The following is a 16,700-nucleotide window of genomic DNA, read 5'->3' as shown; positions in this document are numbered from 1 at the left end:
AAATAGTATAAAAAAATTAGAAAAAGACAATGTCGCAACGAGATACTGTCGCATCAATGCCTCAAGAGCCTCGCATTTTATTAGGATTCCGTAGTCAACTAGGAACCCTTATAGTTTCGCCATGTCTGTCCGTCCGTCCGCGGATAATCTCAGTGACCGTTAGCACTAGAAAGCTGAAATTTGGTACCAATATGTATATCAATCACGCCGACACATAATTGCTCCTAAAGTAAAAACAAGTGTCCCCCCTTGCCTCTAACTTTCAAACCATATGTTTAAAAAATATGAAAAAAAATTACAAAAGCAGAACTTTATAAAGACTTTCTAGGAAAATTATTTTGATTTTGATAGGTTGAAGTTTTTGAAAAGAATATAGGAAACTACGGAACCCTACACTGAGCGTGGCCCGACACGCTCTTGGCCGGTTTTATTATCTCTAACTAATTAAAATTATTTACAAACAAAGAAGTCGCCAAATTGTGATACGAGTAGGAAAATAGGTGGTCAATCTGACACGTGGAACAATTTTAAAGGTGCAATGTCTATATTGTAAACAACGCCATATTATCTATGTTTGCTCAATAGAGTGTTACGTTATTGATTATTAAGATTTTCTTGGACTTTATATTCTCAATTAATATTTATTTTCAAATAAAGATTTGCACGTTAACTAATTTTCTAGGGTTGTGTATACATATTACCTACCTAGCATTAGAAATACAAGGCTTAGCACAGAACAAGACTTTTATTATTTAAAACTTATTTATACTTACATATCAGCATTTCTGTTACCATAGAATTAAAACGTATATAACACTCATTTCATCTACCAACTAAGGGCATCTGTAATCTACATACAAATAAGGCCCGGTTAAAAGTCTCGAAATGTTATGTACATTTTATAATTAGATAAGTGTAAATGGGTCAAAAAATTGGGTCCATGTGCAATTGTGCATTAAGTAGGTGCACTTTTCCCAAATTGCTGCATGTATGAAATAAGGCCCATCAGTAACTTAACAAAAAATAAGGTATTTACATACCGAATTAAGCGTAATTGTGTCGCTCAACTTCAAACCTGGATAAATCCATTCTGCTACAAGGTTAATATATATTTTTTATATATTCAATCTTAAAGCAGAATGGATTTAAGTACCCAAGTTTGAAACTAAGCGACACAATTGATAGTATGTATCTAGGAGATATTTTCTTTACAAAATCGTATTATTCAAGAGCGCTATGATAAAAGCACGTCGAAATAAAGTAAAATTTACAATATTTACCGATGAGATTGTGCTCTGTGTGTAATGGTAAACATTAATAATATGAAAAGTAATTGTTTCAGTCAGAGCATCTTCACTCGTCAATTTCGTCTTACTCTTTAGTTGTGAAACATGGGTGACAAAGGACGGTCGCCGGAAGGAAAAGAATAAAAATATTACCTATATATATTATAATATTTATCCCGTAGGACAGCAGGTTACTTCAAAGTACTTTAATTAACTACCTAGTTTTAATGTTGTCTTCGGTTCCCGTCGTAGTTCGTCGTTCGTCGAATCCCGGTAAGTGTATTTATTTGTGTGATGAGCACAGATATTTGTTCCTGAGTATGTATTTATCTATTTAAGTATGGTTTTGTATTTATCTATGGGATATGGGTTAAATTGTGGCGTAGGCGAGAGGCTGGCAACCTGTCACTGAAATGTCACAGTTTCGTTTTCTTTCAACCCCTTATTTGCCAAGAGTGGCACTGAAGCTTTAGTAGTTTCATGTGTTCCGCCTACCCCTTTATGGAATACAGGCGTGATTGTATGTATGTATGTTATCTATTTAAGTATGTATTATATACATGTTTACATGACATTACAGTAAAACCAATGCGTCACGAAACTTAGATAACAAAAAAGAAAAAAAAACAGTAAGTAAGAACATGAAAAAAAAAAACAATAAAGTTTAAAACTAAACAATTTATTTGGGCGATGAGATGACGTAACAGCGTGGCTCCGTTGCGTCGTTTGCCCCGGTGTAGGATTCGGCAAGTTGCCCCGGAATCGCCGAAAAACCGCACCTTTCTGCGCCGCTGTTTTAGTCTGCGCTCGCGATGGTGTCCTGCGCTATATCGTCGCCTAGCACCCATAGTACAAGCTTTGCTTAGTTTGGGGCTAAGTTGATCTGTGTAAGGTGTCCCCAATATTTATTTAATTACTTACCATAATCATAATGTAATAAAATGTGCATTTTTTCGTGGTTACCAAAATGCACACCAACCATAAAAATGCTTAACTAATTTGCCAGCTAAATTTAAACCTAGGCTATTTAAACGTATAGATACTTTATATACTTTTATTATTTAGATCTTATTTATACTTTTCGGCAAAGCATTTTTGTTACCGCAGAATTAAAACGTTGGTAATACATTTACCTACTAAGGGCATATGTAATGTTGCTTGTGCAAACAAGGCCCGGCTATTAAGTTTCGAAATGTTATGTACATTTTATAACTTTATAAGTGTAAATGGTTCAAAAATTTCGTGCAGTAAGTAAAAAAGTAAAAAGTAAGTATTATTAAACAGAAAAACTATGGGTCTTATTTGATGCAGGTATGAAATAAGGCCCATGCCGCCCATGTGTCCACATGTTCACAACCTTCGATACCCAAGAAGTAGCGTTGCGGAAATAGAGATGGATCGGATATAATCTTCAAAGATGAGCTATCATCAGCGCCAGTATTTGAGTGGTGGCCTCAGAGTGGAAGGCGACCCCGCAAACGCCCAGTACTTATGATACACAAGACACATAAACACAATTATAATATATATTGCCCCGTAGGACAGCAGGCTACCCCACACTACTTTAATTAAGTACCTAATTTTGTCCCTTTAAACTTAATATGAAATAAAGTCTGCATATCTTGACCACATTGACCTTGACGCACTGCTTGTTAAGACTTGAACCCCTCTAATTTAGAGTACCATATCCTAAATGCATAGTCCTGAATAAATGTGTTTTAGACGACAGACCATAGTATAAATACTTATCACAAAAATTGATGATTGAATTCATGAACACAATGTTTACACAAAGTTATAAAACTTAAGAAGCGAGCGATGGGCCTTATTAAGAGAAGTAACTATTTAGGGCATTTTGTGATTCTATGTCTGCGAAGAAAATATACAAAACGGCATGATTGATAAAACTTAGAAGAAATATAAGCACTGGGCCTTATTAAGGGCAGGTACTGGTACCAACCTGAACAAACTATGTATTACTAAATAAGGCCCATCGTTTTTTTAAATATTTTAAAACATGACTTAAATTATTAATATTATGTCTGTTTTTATTGTGTGTAAATAAGTACATATAATATGACTAATATAACTACTTACCTAATTGGTGTTCGGCAGAATAGTAATAAATAAACAATGATGACCGAATACCAAATTTTCGGCAAAATGGCTGAAAAGACCGAATACCAAATAGTTGCCTAATATTCGTGGAATCTATCGTAAAATACAGCATAACTTTATAATTGTTACTAGTAAACCAATGACGAGAAAAGTTATGCATGTATAAAATAAACCTATACCTGTATGCAATTGTTACGTACCTATACTTATAAAAATATGGACTTAGTATTTCCACAGAATATATAATACAGATTCAAACTTTCACGATTTTTACACATATTTAAAATTGCAAACGGGACTTAATCGCGTATTTACTATGTTTTAAACACTAACCTCCGACGTTTCAAGGACGGCATTGTCCCCGTGGTCTCGGAGCAGACTGGTCTTTTTTGGACCACCAATTTTAAATATGAACATATAATAGTACGTATTTCTAACTAAAAAGTTCGTCAAACACGGTATGTCGATATTTCGACGTAGTATATCGATAACTTTTCACATCACTAGATTATCGACATTAGATGTCGAGTATTTCCCATCACTTTATTTCAGTGTACGTATATAAAAACTTAGCCCCGCCCCTAAATTTGGTGCGATAGGGACAACTGCAGCTCAGGCGCGAAATCCCGCGTAAAAACTGCAAAAATCGAGGTTCCGCTCTCGACTGTTTCCTCCTCCAAAACTTAACCAATCGTTACGAAATTTGGGAATCAGAATGACAAGGAAATTATCTGTGTCGGACCGTTTCGTTTTTTTGGATAATTGATTTAACATGGGTTTATATTCATGCCGTGCGTATGTTTCATAACGTCATGATACTCATTGATATCTAATAGTAATAAACCACATTTCGTCAATTGATTAATGTTATGACGCGGTGTGCGACACATTTTTATGGTCTTGTTAACGTGCTTCCAAAACTATTTTCAGAAGTGATTCTGATATAAAACATTTTTCCCCTCACTAGCTCGGAAACACGTGTTTTGTCCTTTAATACCAGCGGGTAAAAACGCATTTTATCCACTAGTGGGTAAAGTAATTTGACCTTGAATAAAGTCAAATTAACTGCTTTAAAGTTGATAAAAGTAGGTGAATCTAGTAAGAAAGATGATTTACCACCTGTGGAACTACTGGAAGCAGTCATAAACGCATTTTTTGCGTTGTAGTTTCCTCGCTATAGTGAGGGGAAAAGTTTTGTGTTACACTCGGGTGCAAATGTATTTTACTTCTCGTGTGTTAAAAAACTCGCAAGTTCAGGATTCTATTTTCGAACCACTCGCTTCGCTCGTGGTTCAACTATAGAATCCTTTTACTTGCTCGTTTTTCAATTCCACACTCGGCGTTAAAATACTACTTTGCCCCCTTGTATAACAAATAACTATTGTTCAAAATTAAGAGATATGGGACATATTTTTGAGCAATTTGTCTATACCCATATCTTTAACTACACGACACTTTTGGTATATTTCTTACTCGTATTACCTATACCTACTAAACCATTTTTCAAACAGTCTCATTTCAATACAATTTTGCGGGATTTGGTGTTTGGAGATGACTCCGCAACGCATGCGGTTGGAAAAATACTATAAGACATAGTTCAATGTTTTTTTTATTTATTTTTAACTGAAATATCATACACTTAAATATGTGACCAAACTTACTAGGTCACATCATCTTCAGCCTCCTTCCATCTTGGTATCCAGGACTGGATCCAGGGTAGAGCGAGTGGAGCGACCGCTTTAGGCGCCAAACCATAGAAGGGGCGCCAAAATGGCAAAATTGGCAAATGATAAAAAATCAGCCTCATTTGCGAGTACCTAACTTTATTACATTGGGTAACCAAAGGCGCCATAGGAGGCGCCACGAGAATGTCCATTACAAAATGCTTTTTCTCAAACATGCAATGAAATATTGTCTTTACGTTCCTTAAAATGGGCTGGGAAGTATCGCTTTTTGGGCGCAACAACTCGAGAGGACTGTAAAGGGATTTCATATTATTTTTTAGGCCTAGGCCTGCAAAGTAACTTTTTTTATAAAAATTTTGTCCTTTAGAGCATTTTTTTTTAATTTCATTGTATGTTTGAGAAAAACACTATACATGCCTCGGCGTGAAAACGGATTCCCGGCCTCGTATCCCTATCCGGCCTCGCTCGCACGCTCGCTCGGCCGTATATACCCACTTGGCCGGAAATCCTCATTTTCCCGGCCTCTGATGTAATGTATTATTCCTTGTCAGCTACTTCAATGAAATCCGTAAAGCACGAGAACATTCCGCTAGTTTGTTAGCCAAGTCATGAAATATTGTCAAACTCAAGATTACCTTACGGTGGCGTCGTTAATCGGGTCGCCACTTTCCCGAATGAAGGTTAAGGGAGGCGATGCACAGTGGATCGAAATGAATAAAAAATGGACATTCGCATTTTTTTCCAAAAATCCTATTTTAAAAAATGCTCTTCGGTTTAAAATGATATGAGAAATATAAAATGTGGCTTATTTTAAGCAGAAAAAAATAAAATGTGTTTTTTTTGTATGAAACTGAAAAATAGGTATCTTATTGTAAGAAAACCGTAACCGATCCCGCTTTCAAACCTTTACAGTGTCATTGTCCTACTTTAGAACAGTAGAAAATAGTAAAAACCTTATCTGAGTAGGTGCCCGTTATTTTTTTGTAGTCCAATCAAAAGTCAGTAAATACAACATTTTTCTTAGTGCTTTATTTTTTTATTTTCATAAAAAAAACGGTATATTCATGAAAATTTAGTATAAAAATAAAATATATATGACATTTTGATACAGATAAATACAAGTTTTTACAAGGAAATGGTTAAAAATTACATTGAAATCGAAACATTTATTGCGATGTTTTTAGTAACTATGATAGTAACAAAAAGTTAAAATTTACTTGAAATCAACAATAACAATATAAGTTATAAAAAAAAATACATTGTATAGATCTATTTTATTCACCACCTTCTTCTACACTTTCAAACATTTCTATATTTTCAGTGTCATCAGTGCTTATGTTTTCTATTATTAATAATTCCAAAGCTTTAGAAGAGAGGGTCTTTTTAGTCGCTTTACTTAGCGGTGGCCTCAAAAAGACAATCTTGGATCAGATGACACCAAAAAATTGTGCAATATGTCTTCGTTTGTTTTTGTTCGGCTACATTTTCTAGAATGATGCTCCCTCACATTGCGAAAATCTTTATTTCGTGCTTCTGATGCTTCTTCTGACATCTTTCCGATGGGCAGCATACCAAAATGTTCAATTATGTCAGCCCCGTGAATCAATAGCTTGTGGACACTGGGTATATCCCCACTTAAACACTTACTCGGGGATTAACCCTTTATGGTAGATAAGTAACTAACGATAATGAATATGATCTGAGCAATTAGTATAAATGCATAACTTGCATTATAGCGAGGTTGCTAATGTACCCATTACTTAATTACATATTATTGTAAAGGTTAGAATATCTAAGTTATAAATTAGTGAAACGATTTGAACGTTGATATTTCAACGACACATCATTATTTATGATTATGAGCATATTGTGAATGTGCTTACTAATCTCCATGTTTTGAAGTACAGAAGAAGGTGGTGAATAATAAATATTTTTAAAATGCATTTTTTTATTTAATTATATCGTTATTATAAACTGAAATAGATACCAGATAATAGATATTTTAGATATATCGTTATTGTTGATTTCAAGTATATTTTAGCTATTTGTTTACTATCAATAAAAACACCGCAATAATTGTTTCTATTTCAATGCAATTTTCTTGTAAAAAATTGTATTGATCCTTAATAAAATTTCATATATATTTTGTTTTTATACTAAATTGTCATAAATACACCGTTTTTTTAATATAAATAAAAAAATAAAGCACTAAGAAAAATGTTGTATTTACTGAATTTTGATTGGACTACAAAAAAAAACGGGCACCTACTCAGATAAGGTTTTTACTATTTTCTACTGTTCTAAAGTAGGACAATGACATTGTAAAGGTTTGAAAGCGGGATCGGTTACGGTTTTCTTACAATAAGATACCTATTTTTCAGTTTCATACAAAAAAAAACACATTTTATTTTTTTCTGCTTAAAATAAGCCTCATTTTGAAAAATTTTATATAACATTTTTTATTTCTCATATCATTTTCAACCGAAGAGCATTTTTTAAAACAGGATTTTTGGAAAAAAATGCGATATTTTTTAGGGTTCATTTTCAACCGAAGAGCATTTTTGGTACCAATATGTATAAAAAAAAATAGGATTTTTTTCGGAAATAATCGCTCCTAAAGGAAAAAAATGCGAATGTCCATTTTTTGATTTTTATTCATTTCGATCCACTGTGCGATGGCTGAGATATGCGCCATACTTACTCGTGAACGAGTGCTGTTTGTCAAGACCGGCTTGTTTCAGCTAATAGGGGCTATACTATTATATTATAACATTAATGTTGTGTAAGATTACATTGAGGCACTTTGTTCGGTCCATGTTTGTTTATTTTCTTTCTGACTCTTGGAGACCATATACATCTTTAAGGCAAAAAAAGTAGATTAAGTAGGTTTATTTTTCTTTAGTTGTGACATCAAGAGTCTTTTATAACTCTAAAGTTATTTTAGTTATCTTTTATTTGTATTTTTTTTTTCTTCATCATGTTTAATTTTTTTAGATGTACTTTGACATTTAGAGACTCTATACATCTCTAACATCTCTTATTAATCATAGTAGCTTTGTACTTTAGTTGAATTTATATTATTTATTGTAATTGTTGATATGTAAAAGTGCCCCTGTGGCCGACTTGCAGAATAAATGTTTTTGATTTTTTTTGATACCTTAGTGTTCCGAGACGTAAATAGAAGAACCAAATTCGTAAGGGACATACTCGTGTAATGCCGCCCTAACTCCATTTCGCTCTACCCTGATTGAGTGTGTTCGGATCTGCGCTGTTCGTATCCTTACTAAAATTGTATAATTTCTAGAAACATCCAGATTGATTCATATTGAATAATTAATAGTATACCTACGCGTCGAATGATAACCCCCGTTTAGAAGTCTGGTAGAATCACTTTGGACATGCGTTGTGCGAGTGTGTAATCGGCTAAATATAGACGGCTGCAAAATTGATATGTACAGTCAACCAATTGGAACCTAGGCCAATGTAGAACTATGTCGTAGTGACGTTATAAATCAGATTGTAAGAAATCTCTTACTGCTTGTCATTTTGACATGGTTGTAGAGTGGCCTAGGGTTTCCAATTGGCTGACTGTACTGTTTACATCTGTGTGAAATTATAGTGGTACAACTTTTTGTTGTACTTTCAGTGTGTGAGGAGTGCAATACAGAATGTATTGTATGTTTTTTGGCAATAGTCGAAAATATTATAGAAAAAAGTCCATAACTTACGTCTTCATTTCCCTAATTTCGATTATACCTCAGTGTAAAGGGGCTTAGCTGGCGATCAGTCCGCCGGGTGGCAGCAAACCTGATTTCTATAAAACCAACAAGTGTGGACTGTGGACAATCTCTATCCGCAGTTGGTTTTATAAACTCCAAATTTAGACCCCGAATGAAGGATAATACCATAAATTTACTCATTGTTATATAAATATTTGATTAGCTTTTAAGATAAGACCCCCTCCTCCTCGCATTGGTATCTTCATTGCTGAGGGTAGTGAAGTCCCAAATAGAATCAGTTTTATTCTGACTTTCTGTTCCGGTTCTGAAGTTAGGTGTAGAGGGTGGAAGGGATCTCATCTGTCCATCTTGCGACCTCGGGATCGTTAGCCATCAACCTTGCCAGTAATGATTAGTTGCTCAAGGTTGTGGCCTTTTTCCTTCCAAAAAATCCAAAATTCTACGTAAACAGATGGTTGATTGGTGTTGATTTTCAATTCGTGTAAGATAGACACATTTGTACGGAAGGCAGTCCAGGGTATTTGCAAAATCTTCATCTAGCACCACATCTCGAAAACGTCAATGCGGTTGCAGCCTTTTTCAGACTCCAACTCTCAGCTCCATAGATGAAAATGGAGAAGACTAGAACGTAAACCAATCCGGTTTTGGTTTTTCTAGAGGTATGCGGTTCTCAGGAACCAAGAATTATTCAGATAATCCTTGTAGCTGGGACTCTTTTGGCCATTCCTATGCGTATTCTGATTTTTTTTCCAGAAGAACCGGTATTGTCGATGTTTGCGCCGAAGTATATGAAGTCATCTACTGGTACTGGCCTAAGAGCATTTGTGTGTTGTATCTACTTACCACAATCCACCACCATGAGCTTGGTTTTTACTGTGGTTAATCTTGAGATGCGTTTCCAGACTGATGCGTTCCATTTTACCAGTGCTGTCAACCATTTCCGCTTCATTGGCGGCCAGAAAATTGGTGTTATCTGCCTATCGAAAATCCGTTATTTTAGTGCGCACCAATGATGAATCTGCCCTCCCAGCTTCCGCAGGCTCTTCTGATGACATATTCACCGTAGACAGGTAACGGGTAATCTTAGCAACACCTTTTACAAAAGTAAAAGGGCTCGAAGTTTCTCTGCCAATTCAGTTTCCTTTTTCAACGGAGTTTCAATTCAATGAAAGCTACCAAATGCTTGATGACAAAACGATGCAGTCAAAGGCTTTGCTATAGTCGATGAAGCAGAGGATCATCGAAGTACTGAATTCATAAGCCGTCTCTATCAATGGACGTATATTTAGGATCTGTTTGCACGTTTGCCCTAGACGAAAATTGCCTGTTTTTGCGGGATCTGCCAGTCCAGGATGTGAACATAACCTGCTGTGTAACACAGCACTGTTCTGGTGGCATATAAGAACCAGGGTCCTGTCTCCTGTAGTTGTCCTTTACGCAATTACAAATTCGTGATACTTATATGAATAATCTGTGATGATTTCTAGTGTCTTAGTTGATTTTATCAAAGATGAGTGCTAATTGTAAGATTTAGCATCTAAAATGTATTTATTTTTTCTAACAGTGGCAGCGGTCATGTTAAAAGTAAAAAACGCATCGAAGAACTGATACTGAGTGTCTAATAAATTTTCCTGCAGCTTAGGCTCTGGTCCCACCGCGAGCTAGTAAAGCATAGTTAACATAGTATTGGCACGCGTTTAGCGACGAATAAAAAAAATATATTTAAAAATTAAAAAAAACTGATAATCACATCTTAAGAGCGTTATAACATTTCGGCGTCGGGCGAAATTAGGTATTTTACCCGCCGCGCGAGCCCAATATGCCGACCCTTTCTAGCACGTCTTATCACTCGCTCGCACTACAATAATGGACAAAACAATCTTGATCCTTTCTATGGAATTTTGATAACAACCACAATCTACTATCTCGATATAAACTTTTGGTTTCTAATAAACATTATTTTGTACGAAAATACGAGAATATAGCGCGAAATAATATCAATTATGTTATAATTTATTTAAAAAATTAAAGTAATAATTATAAAAGTAGACCCCATCCCAAATATTTGCTTTTGTTATATGATAATAAGTATTAGAGTAAAGTATATATTAATATGATGATAAAATAAGACAAATACAATTCTAATTACTTCAAGGTGGTGCTCAGGGTCTGATGATGGAGCCAGATGGTGGTCACCAATACTAATGAACAATATGACTATACAACTTCGTGGTTTACATGTCATTCTAGCATTTTCACTTTCACATTTCAAGTGCATATACCACGAGTATAGGTTTTCGGGTGTGCTGATTTAAAAATTAATGACCGATTTGGAATCTGACATTGCTGACTGTCACTTTGACACAAAAGTCGTCATGGGTGTCGTAAAATAGGTTTTAGGGGTGCTGATTCCAAAATTAATGACCAATGTGGAATCTGACATTGCTGACTGTCACTTTGACGCAAAAGTCGTCATGGGTGTCGTCAAATAGGTTTGCGGGGGTGCTGATTCCAAAATTAATGAACAATGTGGAATCTGACATTGCTGACTGTCACTTTGACGCAAAAGTCGTCATGGGTGTCGTCAAATAGGTTTGCGGGGGTGCTGATTCCAAAATTAATGAACAATGTGGAATCTGACATTGCTGACTGTCACTTTGACACAAAAGTCGTCATGGGTGTCGTAAAATTGGTTTTAGGGGGTGCTGATTCCAAAATTAATGACCAATGTGGAATCTAACATTGCTGACTGCCACTTTGACACAAAAGTCATCATGGGTGTCGTAAAATAGGTTTTAGGGGGTGCTGATTCCAAAAATAATGACCAATGTGGAATCTAACATTGCTGACTGTCACTTTGACACAAAAGTCGTCATGGGTGTCGTCAAATAGGTTTCCGGAGGTGCTGATTTGAAAATTAATGACCGATTTGGAATCTTGACATTGCTGACTGTCACTTTGACACAAAAGTCGTCATGGGTGTCGTCAAAAAGGTTTCCGGGGGTGCTGATTCCAAAATTAACGACTATTTTGGAATCTCACAGTGCTAATTGTCATTTTGACACAAAAGGAATCATGGGTGTTGTCAAATAGTTTTTAGGGGTACTGATTCCAAAATTAATGAAATGATTTAAAAAGTAATGACCGATTTGGAACCTGACATTGCACAGTACCCCTGGAAACCTATTTGATGACACCCATAACGACTTTTATGTCAAAGTGACAGTCAGCAATGTCAGATTCCAAATTGATCATTAATATTGAGATCAGTACCCATGAAAACCTATTTGAAGACACCCATGATCACTTTTGTGTCAAAGTGACAGTCAACAGTGTCAGATTCCAAATTGGTCATTAGTTTTCAAACACCTCCGGATACCTATTTGACGACACCCATGACGACTTTTGTGTCAAAGTGACAGTCAGCAATGTCAGATTCCAAATTGGTCACTAATTTTGGAATCAGCACCCCCTAAAACCTATTTTACGACACCCATGATGACTTTTGTGTCAAAGTGACAGTCAGCAATGTCAGATTGAACATTGGTCATTAATTTTGGAATCAGCACCCCTAAAACCTATTTTACGACACCCATGACGACTTTTGTGTCAGAGTGACAGTCAGCAATGTCAGATTGAACATTGGTCATTAATTTTGGAATCAGCACCCCTAAAACCTATTTTATGACACCCATGACGACTTTTGTGTCAAAGTGACAGTCTGCAATGTCAGATTCCACATTGGTCATTAATTTTGGAATCAGCACCCCCTAAAACCTATTTTACGACACCCATGACGACTTTTGTGTCAAAGTGACAGTCAGCAATGTCAGATTCCAAATTGGTCATTAATTTTGGAATCAGCACCCCTAAAACCTATTTTACGACACCCATGACGACTTTTGTGTCAGAGTGACAGTCAGCAATGTCAGATTGAACATTGGTCATTAATTTTGGAATCAGCACCTCCTAAAACCTATTTTACGACACCCATGACGACTTTTGTGTCAAAGTGACAGTCAGCAATGTCAGATTCCACATTGGTCATTAATTTTGGAATCAGCACCCCCTAAACCTATTTTACGACACCCATGACGACTTTTGTGTCAAAGTGACAGTCTGCAATGTCAGATTCCACATTGGTCATTAATTTTGGAATCAGCACCCCCTAAAACCTATTTTACGACACCCATGACGACTTTTGTGTCAAAGTGACAGTCAGCAATGTCAGATTCCAAATTGGTCATTAATTTTGGAATCAGCACCCCTAAAACCTATTTTACGACACCCATGACGACTTTTGTGTCAGAGTGACAGTCAGCAATGTCAGATTGAACATTGGTCATTAATTTTGGAATCAGCACCTCCTAAAACCTATTTTACGACACCCATGACGACTTTTGTGTCAAAGTGACAGTCAGCAATGTCAGATTCCACATTGGTCATTAATTTTGGAATCAGCACCCCCTAAAACCTATTTTACGACACCCATGACGACTTTTGTGTCAAAGTGACAGTCAGCAATGTCAGATTCCAAATTGGTCATTCATTTTGTAATCAGCACCCCCTAAAACCTATTTTACGACACCCATGACGACTTTTGTGTCAGACATTACAAGTAATCTGACACCCAGTAGTGTCAGATTACAAAGTAAAATCAAGTAATCGTGTAATCCGGAATCGATTACGATTTCCCCATCTCTGGGTTTAGTTATATGGTTCATTGGTACTGGTGACCACCATCTGGCTCCATCATCAGACCCTGAGTACCACCTCTTGTCAAAGGTCTTGTTGAGACGAACCCAACGAGCCTAAACATGAAGTCGTTTACTTACATGGTTCACTGGTACTGGTGACCACCTTCTGGCTCCATCATCAGATCCCGAGTACCATCTTGATGTGTCTTATCATCTTGACCGTATTGTAATTTTCACATTTTTATCATCACAATGTTGTAATACTTTAACATTCAAACATAACAAAGTATTACAAAAGCAAATATTTACGGATCTAGGATCAAATTCGTTGGTCGCTGTTTACACACACACAATGCGAGGATAGCCCGTGTATAAACAAGGCGTCCGACCCACACAACGATAAATATTCTCGACGTTTGCGATGAAAACTCGGAGACCAAAGCGACATACGTCTTACCTCCTCGAGCTCCGGCGCGGCACTGAAATCGCAGGCGTCCGTCGCCGGTAAAATAGCGACAGGAAGGCTAGTTTTCAAAAAATTGGCAAAAAATCATGATAAAATATTATAACGACAAATGGATAACAGCAGTTTAAGCACATTGTGCAGATTATTTATATACTAAAATAACTTCGATAACATGTAGATTTTCGGAGAAATGATCACTTGTTTCGATGTATTTTCAAGACAAAATTGAGTTCGTTTTACTTTCAATTTCTCAATTTCAAAGGATTAAATGATAAATATTGTTTAATGGGCCTAAAGTACAAGACATTAGGAATTTAAATTTACCGCATTTATGAGAGTGAGCTTATCAAATTGTACATAATAAGAGCTCCGAAATCTGTGCTTCGCGCGGTTTTTCCTAAACGAGCATCAGAAAAAAAATCATTACTAATTGAAAACGCTTTTTCATCCATATGTTTTTTAATGAACCGACAGTTAATTAGATTTTCTAACTGAAACAAGTACTTTAACTGTCTTTTAGTATGAGTAAAGTGTACAATTTTGCCGATAAATATTGTACATTTTACAATATATCGCCTTTTTTTGTCATAGCGCTCTTAATTTTAATACGTTGATAACTCTATATTAGAAATTTGGTTGATCTAACTTTTTGCGTTTGTAAGTTATTGATGATGGACGTTGACCGGCGAAAATGCACTGTGAACAAATACGTGAAAAATCCCCTTGGTCTGGGTCAATGATTGCTAAATTGTTGAATTTCCAGAAAACTACTAGGCAATAATTATTGCCCAAATCATTATTTCATTAAAGGACAATTAAATAATAGTGGCAAAATAATTCAAAATATCCACTCCTTGCGGTCCACACGGAATCAACAGACAAAAAAGATGGATGAGAATCTTGTTCATAAGCTATGAGCTATCGGCTATAAAAACGAACGAAAGATAAGCACTGCCGTGCAAATAAAAGAGACACGGCGATATTAATAGCTCACCGCTGGGCGAGTAGCTATAGCTAATAATATAAACATCGCCGTGTCTCTTTTATTTACACGGGAATGATTATCTTTTGTTCGTTTTTATAACCGACCAGTAGCTCTTTGCGAGCGTCGCGTCGGGCCAACTGTATGGGCAAAGCCTCTACGCGTAGTTCGCGCGGCGTGGGCCCGACGCGACGCTCGCGAGACGCTAGATGTGGGGGGACCCTTAACTTCTACATTTTATTACTAGGGGTGTTAGGAAGTTTAGATCGCCATAGTTATTACATTCCAAAGGAGAAATTACGTTGATTTTATTGGGATACTTCGTGATGATTTATAAGTATTTCTATAATTAACTCATTAGTTGGTACTCGAATCCACAACCTCTTGATTTTAAACCAAGTCACTCTTTATAAAATATAGAAGTTTAACCAAAAAATGTCCATTTCTTTCAGGTAGTAAAACGCACCAAGCGTCCCCGTCAGGAGGAAAGCCCCGCGTCAACCAGCGAGGCAACCATGGAGCGACTCATAGAGAAAATGATGGTCGATTTGGACGCTGACTCTGATGAAGACTCCAGCTATACGGTGAGTCACAAGAAAGCCATGCTCTATGTGGTAAGAGACAGAAGCAATCATGAAATGATGATTATAGAGATGGTTGAGACGGTTGAACAATAACTATTTCAGCTTTACGGTGAGTCACAAGTGTCAGTCTCTAGGTAAGTAGGTAGCGATAGAGAAACTGGTAGTCGACTTAAACGCTGATTGGCATTTCTGCGACGTGCAACGAAAACGAAACGCCGCGAAGGTTGTCTGGCTCTGTCGGGCCAATACGCAAGAGCGATAGAGATAGATATCTACGAGCGTTTCGTTTCGTGAGCGTTTCGTGAGACCTGACGCTGATGAAGACTCCAGCTACACGGTGAGTTACAAGAGTGCCAACCTAAGAGACAGAAGCAACCATGAAGCTATGCTTATAGAGATGAGAGCAACCAATTCGCCTGGTAGGCACTCGTGAACTTTGATTAGGTGCCGGACTTGTCACGTGGTCAATATGTGTGCCCACTCCCAGCCCAAGATGATACACAATGAGGAAATAAACACAATTCAGATCTGTTATTTTTGCTGCTTATTTAATACTTATTAGGTTAAAAATTCCAAAAATCAGTAACGTTTGGTAATTCTAAAATGTGTCGGTTGGAAAGTCTCCAATACAGGGCATTTATGTGTGATGATGAGCACATATTGGTTCCTGAGTCATGGATGTTTTCTATATATTGATTTAGACTAACACGATTTGCACTCATAATTTTAGAACAAAACGGGACTTAATCGCGTAAACACTTACATTTATATTTGGCCCGACGTTTCGAACATCACATTATGTTCGTGGTCACGGGTAGACTCAACGGGTAGACGGGTTTTCTATGTATTTAACTATTTGAGTATGTATATCGTTGCTTAGCACTTATAGTACAAGCTTTGCTTAGTTTGGGGCTAAGTTGATCTTTTTAAGGTGTCCCCAATCCAATGTTTATTTATTTATTTACCTATGTCATTATCTATTCTAAACCAATGTATTATCATTGAATTCATTCGGTTTAACCTGGAGTCATATATGTCCCACGTACTCAAAATAAAGTACGTACACTTTATCTTATAAAATTGTATTTACATATAACACTTTATAACACTTTAAGTTCTCGCGCTTTGTACACATATTTAAA

At 36.4% G+C, this 16,700-nt stretch overlaps 1 protein-coding gene across 3 annotated transcripts in view; it reads left to right on the top strand.

The window, feature by feature from the left end:
* LOC125234773 overlaps nucleotides 1-16,700 on the top strand; it is a 34,591-nt gene that overhangs the window by 13,581 nt on the left and 4,310 nt on the right. For all 3 annotated transcript variants that reach the window (XM_048141168.1, XM_048141169.1, XM_048141167.1), the window contains exon 5: nucleotides 15,427-15,558. In XM_048141168.1, the coding sequence (XP_047997125.1) occupies nucleotides 15,427-15,558 (132 nt within the window). The remainder of the gene's footprint in view (nucleotides 1-15,426; nucleotides 15,559-16,700) is intronic.

This window comes from Leguminivora glycinivorella, chromosome 16 (genome assembly GCF_023078275.1).
Source record: "Leguminivora glycinivorella isolate SPB_JAAS2020 chromosome 16, LegGlyc_1.1, whole genome shotgun sequence".
Lineage (NCBI taxonomy): Eukaryota > Metazoa > Arthropoda > Insecta > Lepidoptera > Tortricidae > Leguminivora > Leguminivora glycinivorella.
Note: the sequence above shows the minus strand (reverse complement) of the source record. Positions and strands in the feature narration are given on the sequence as shown.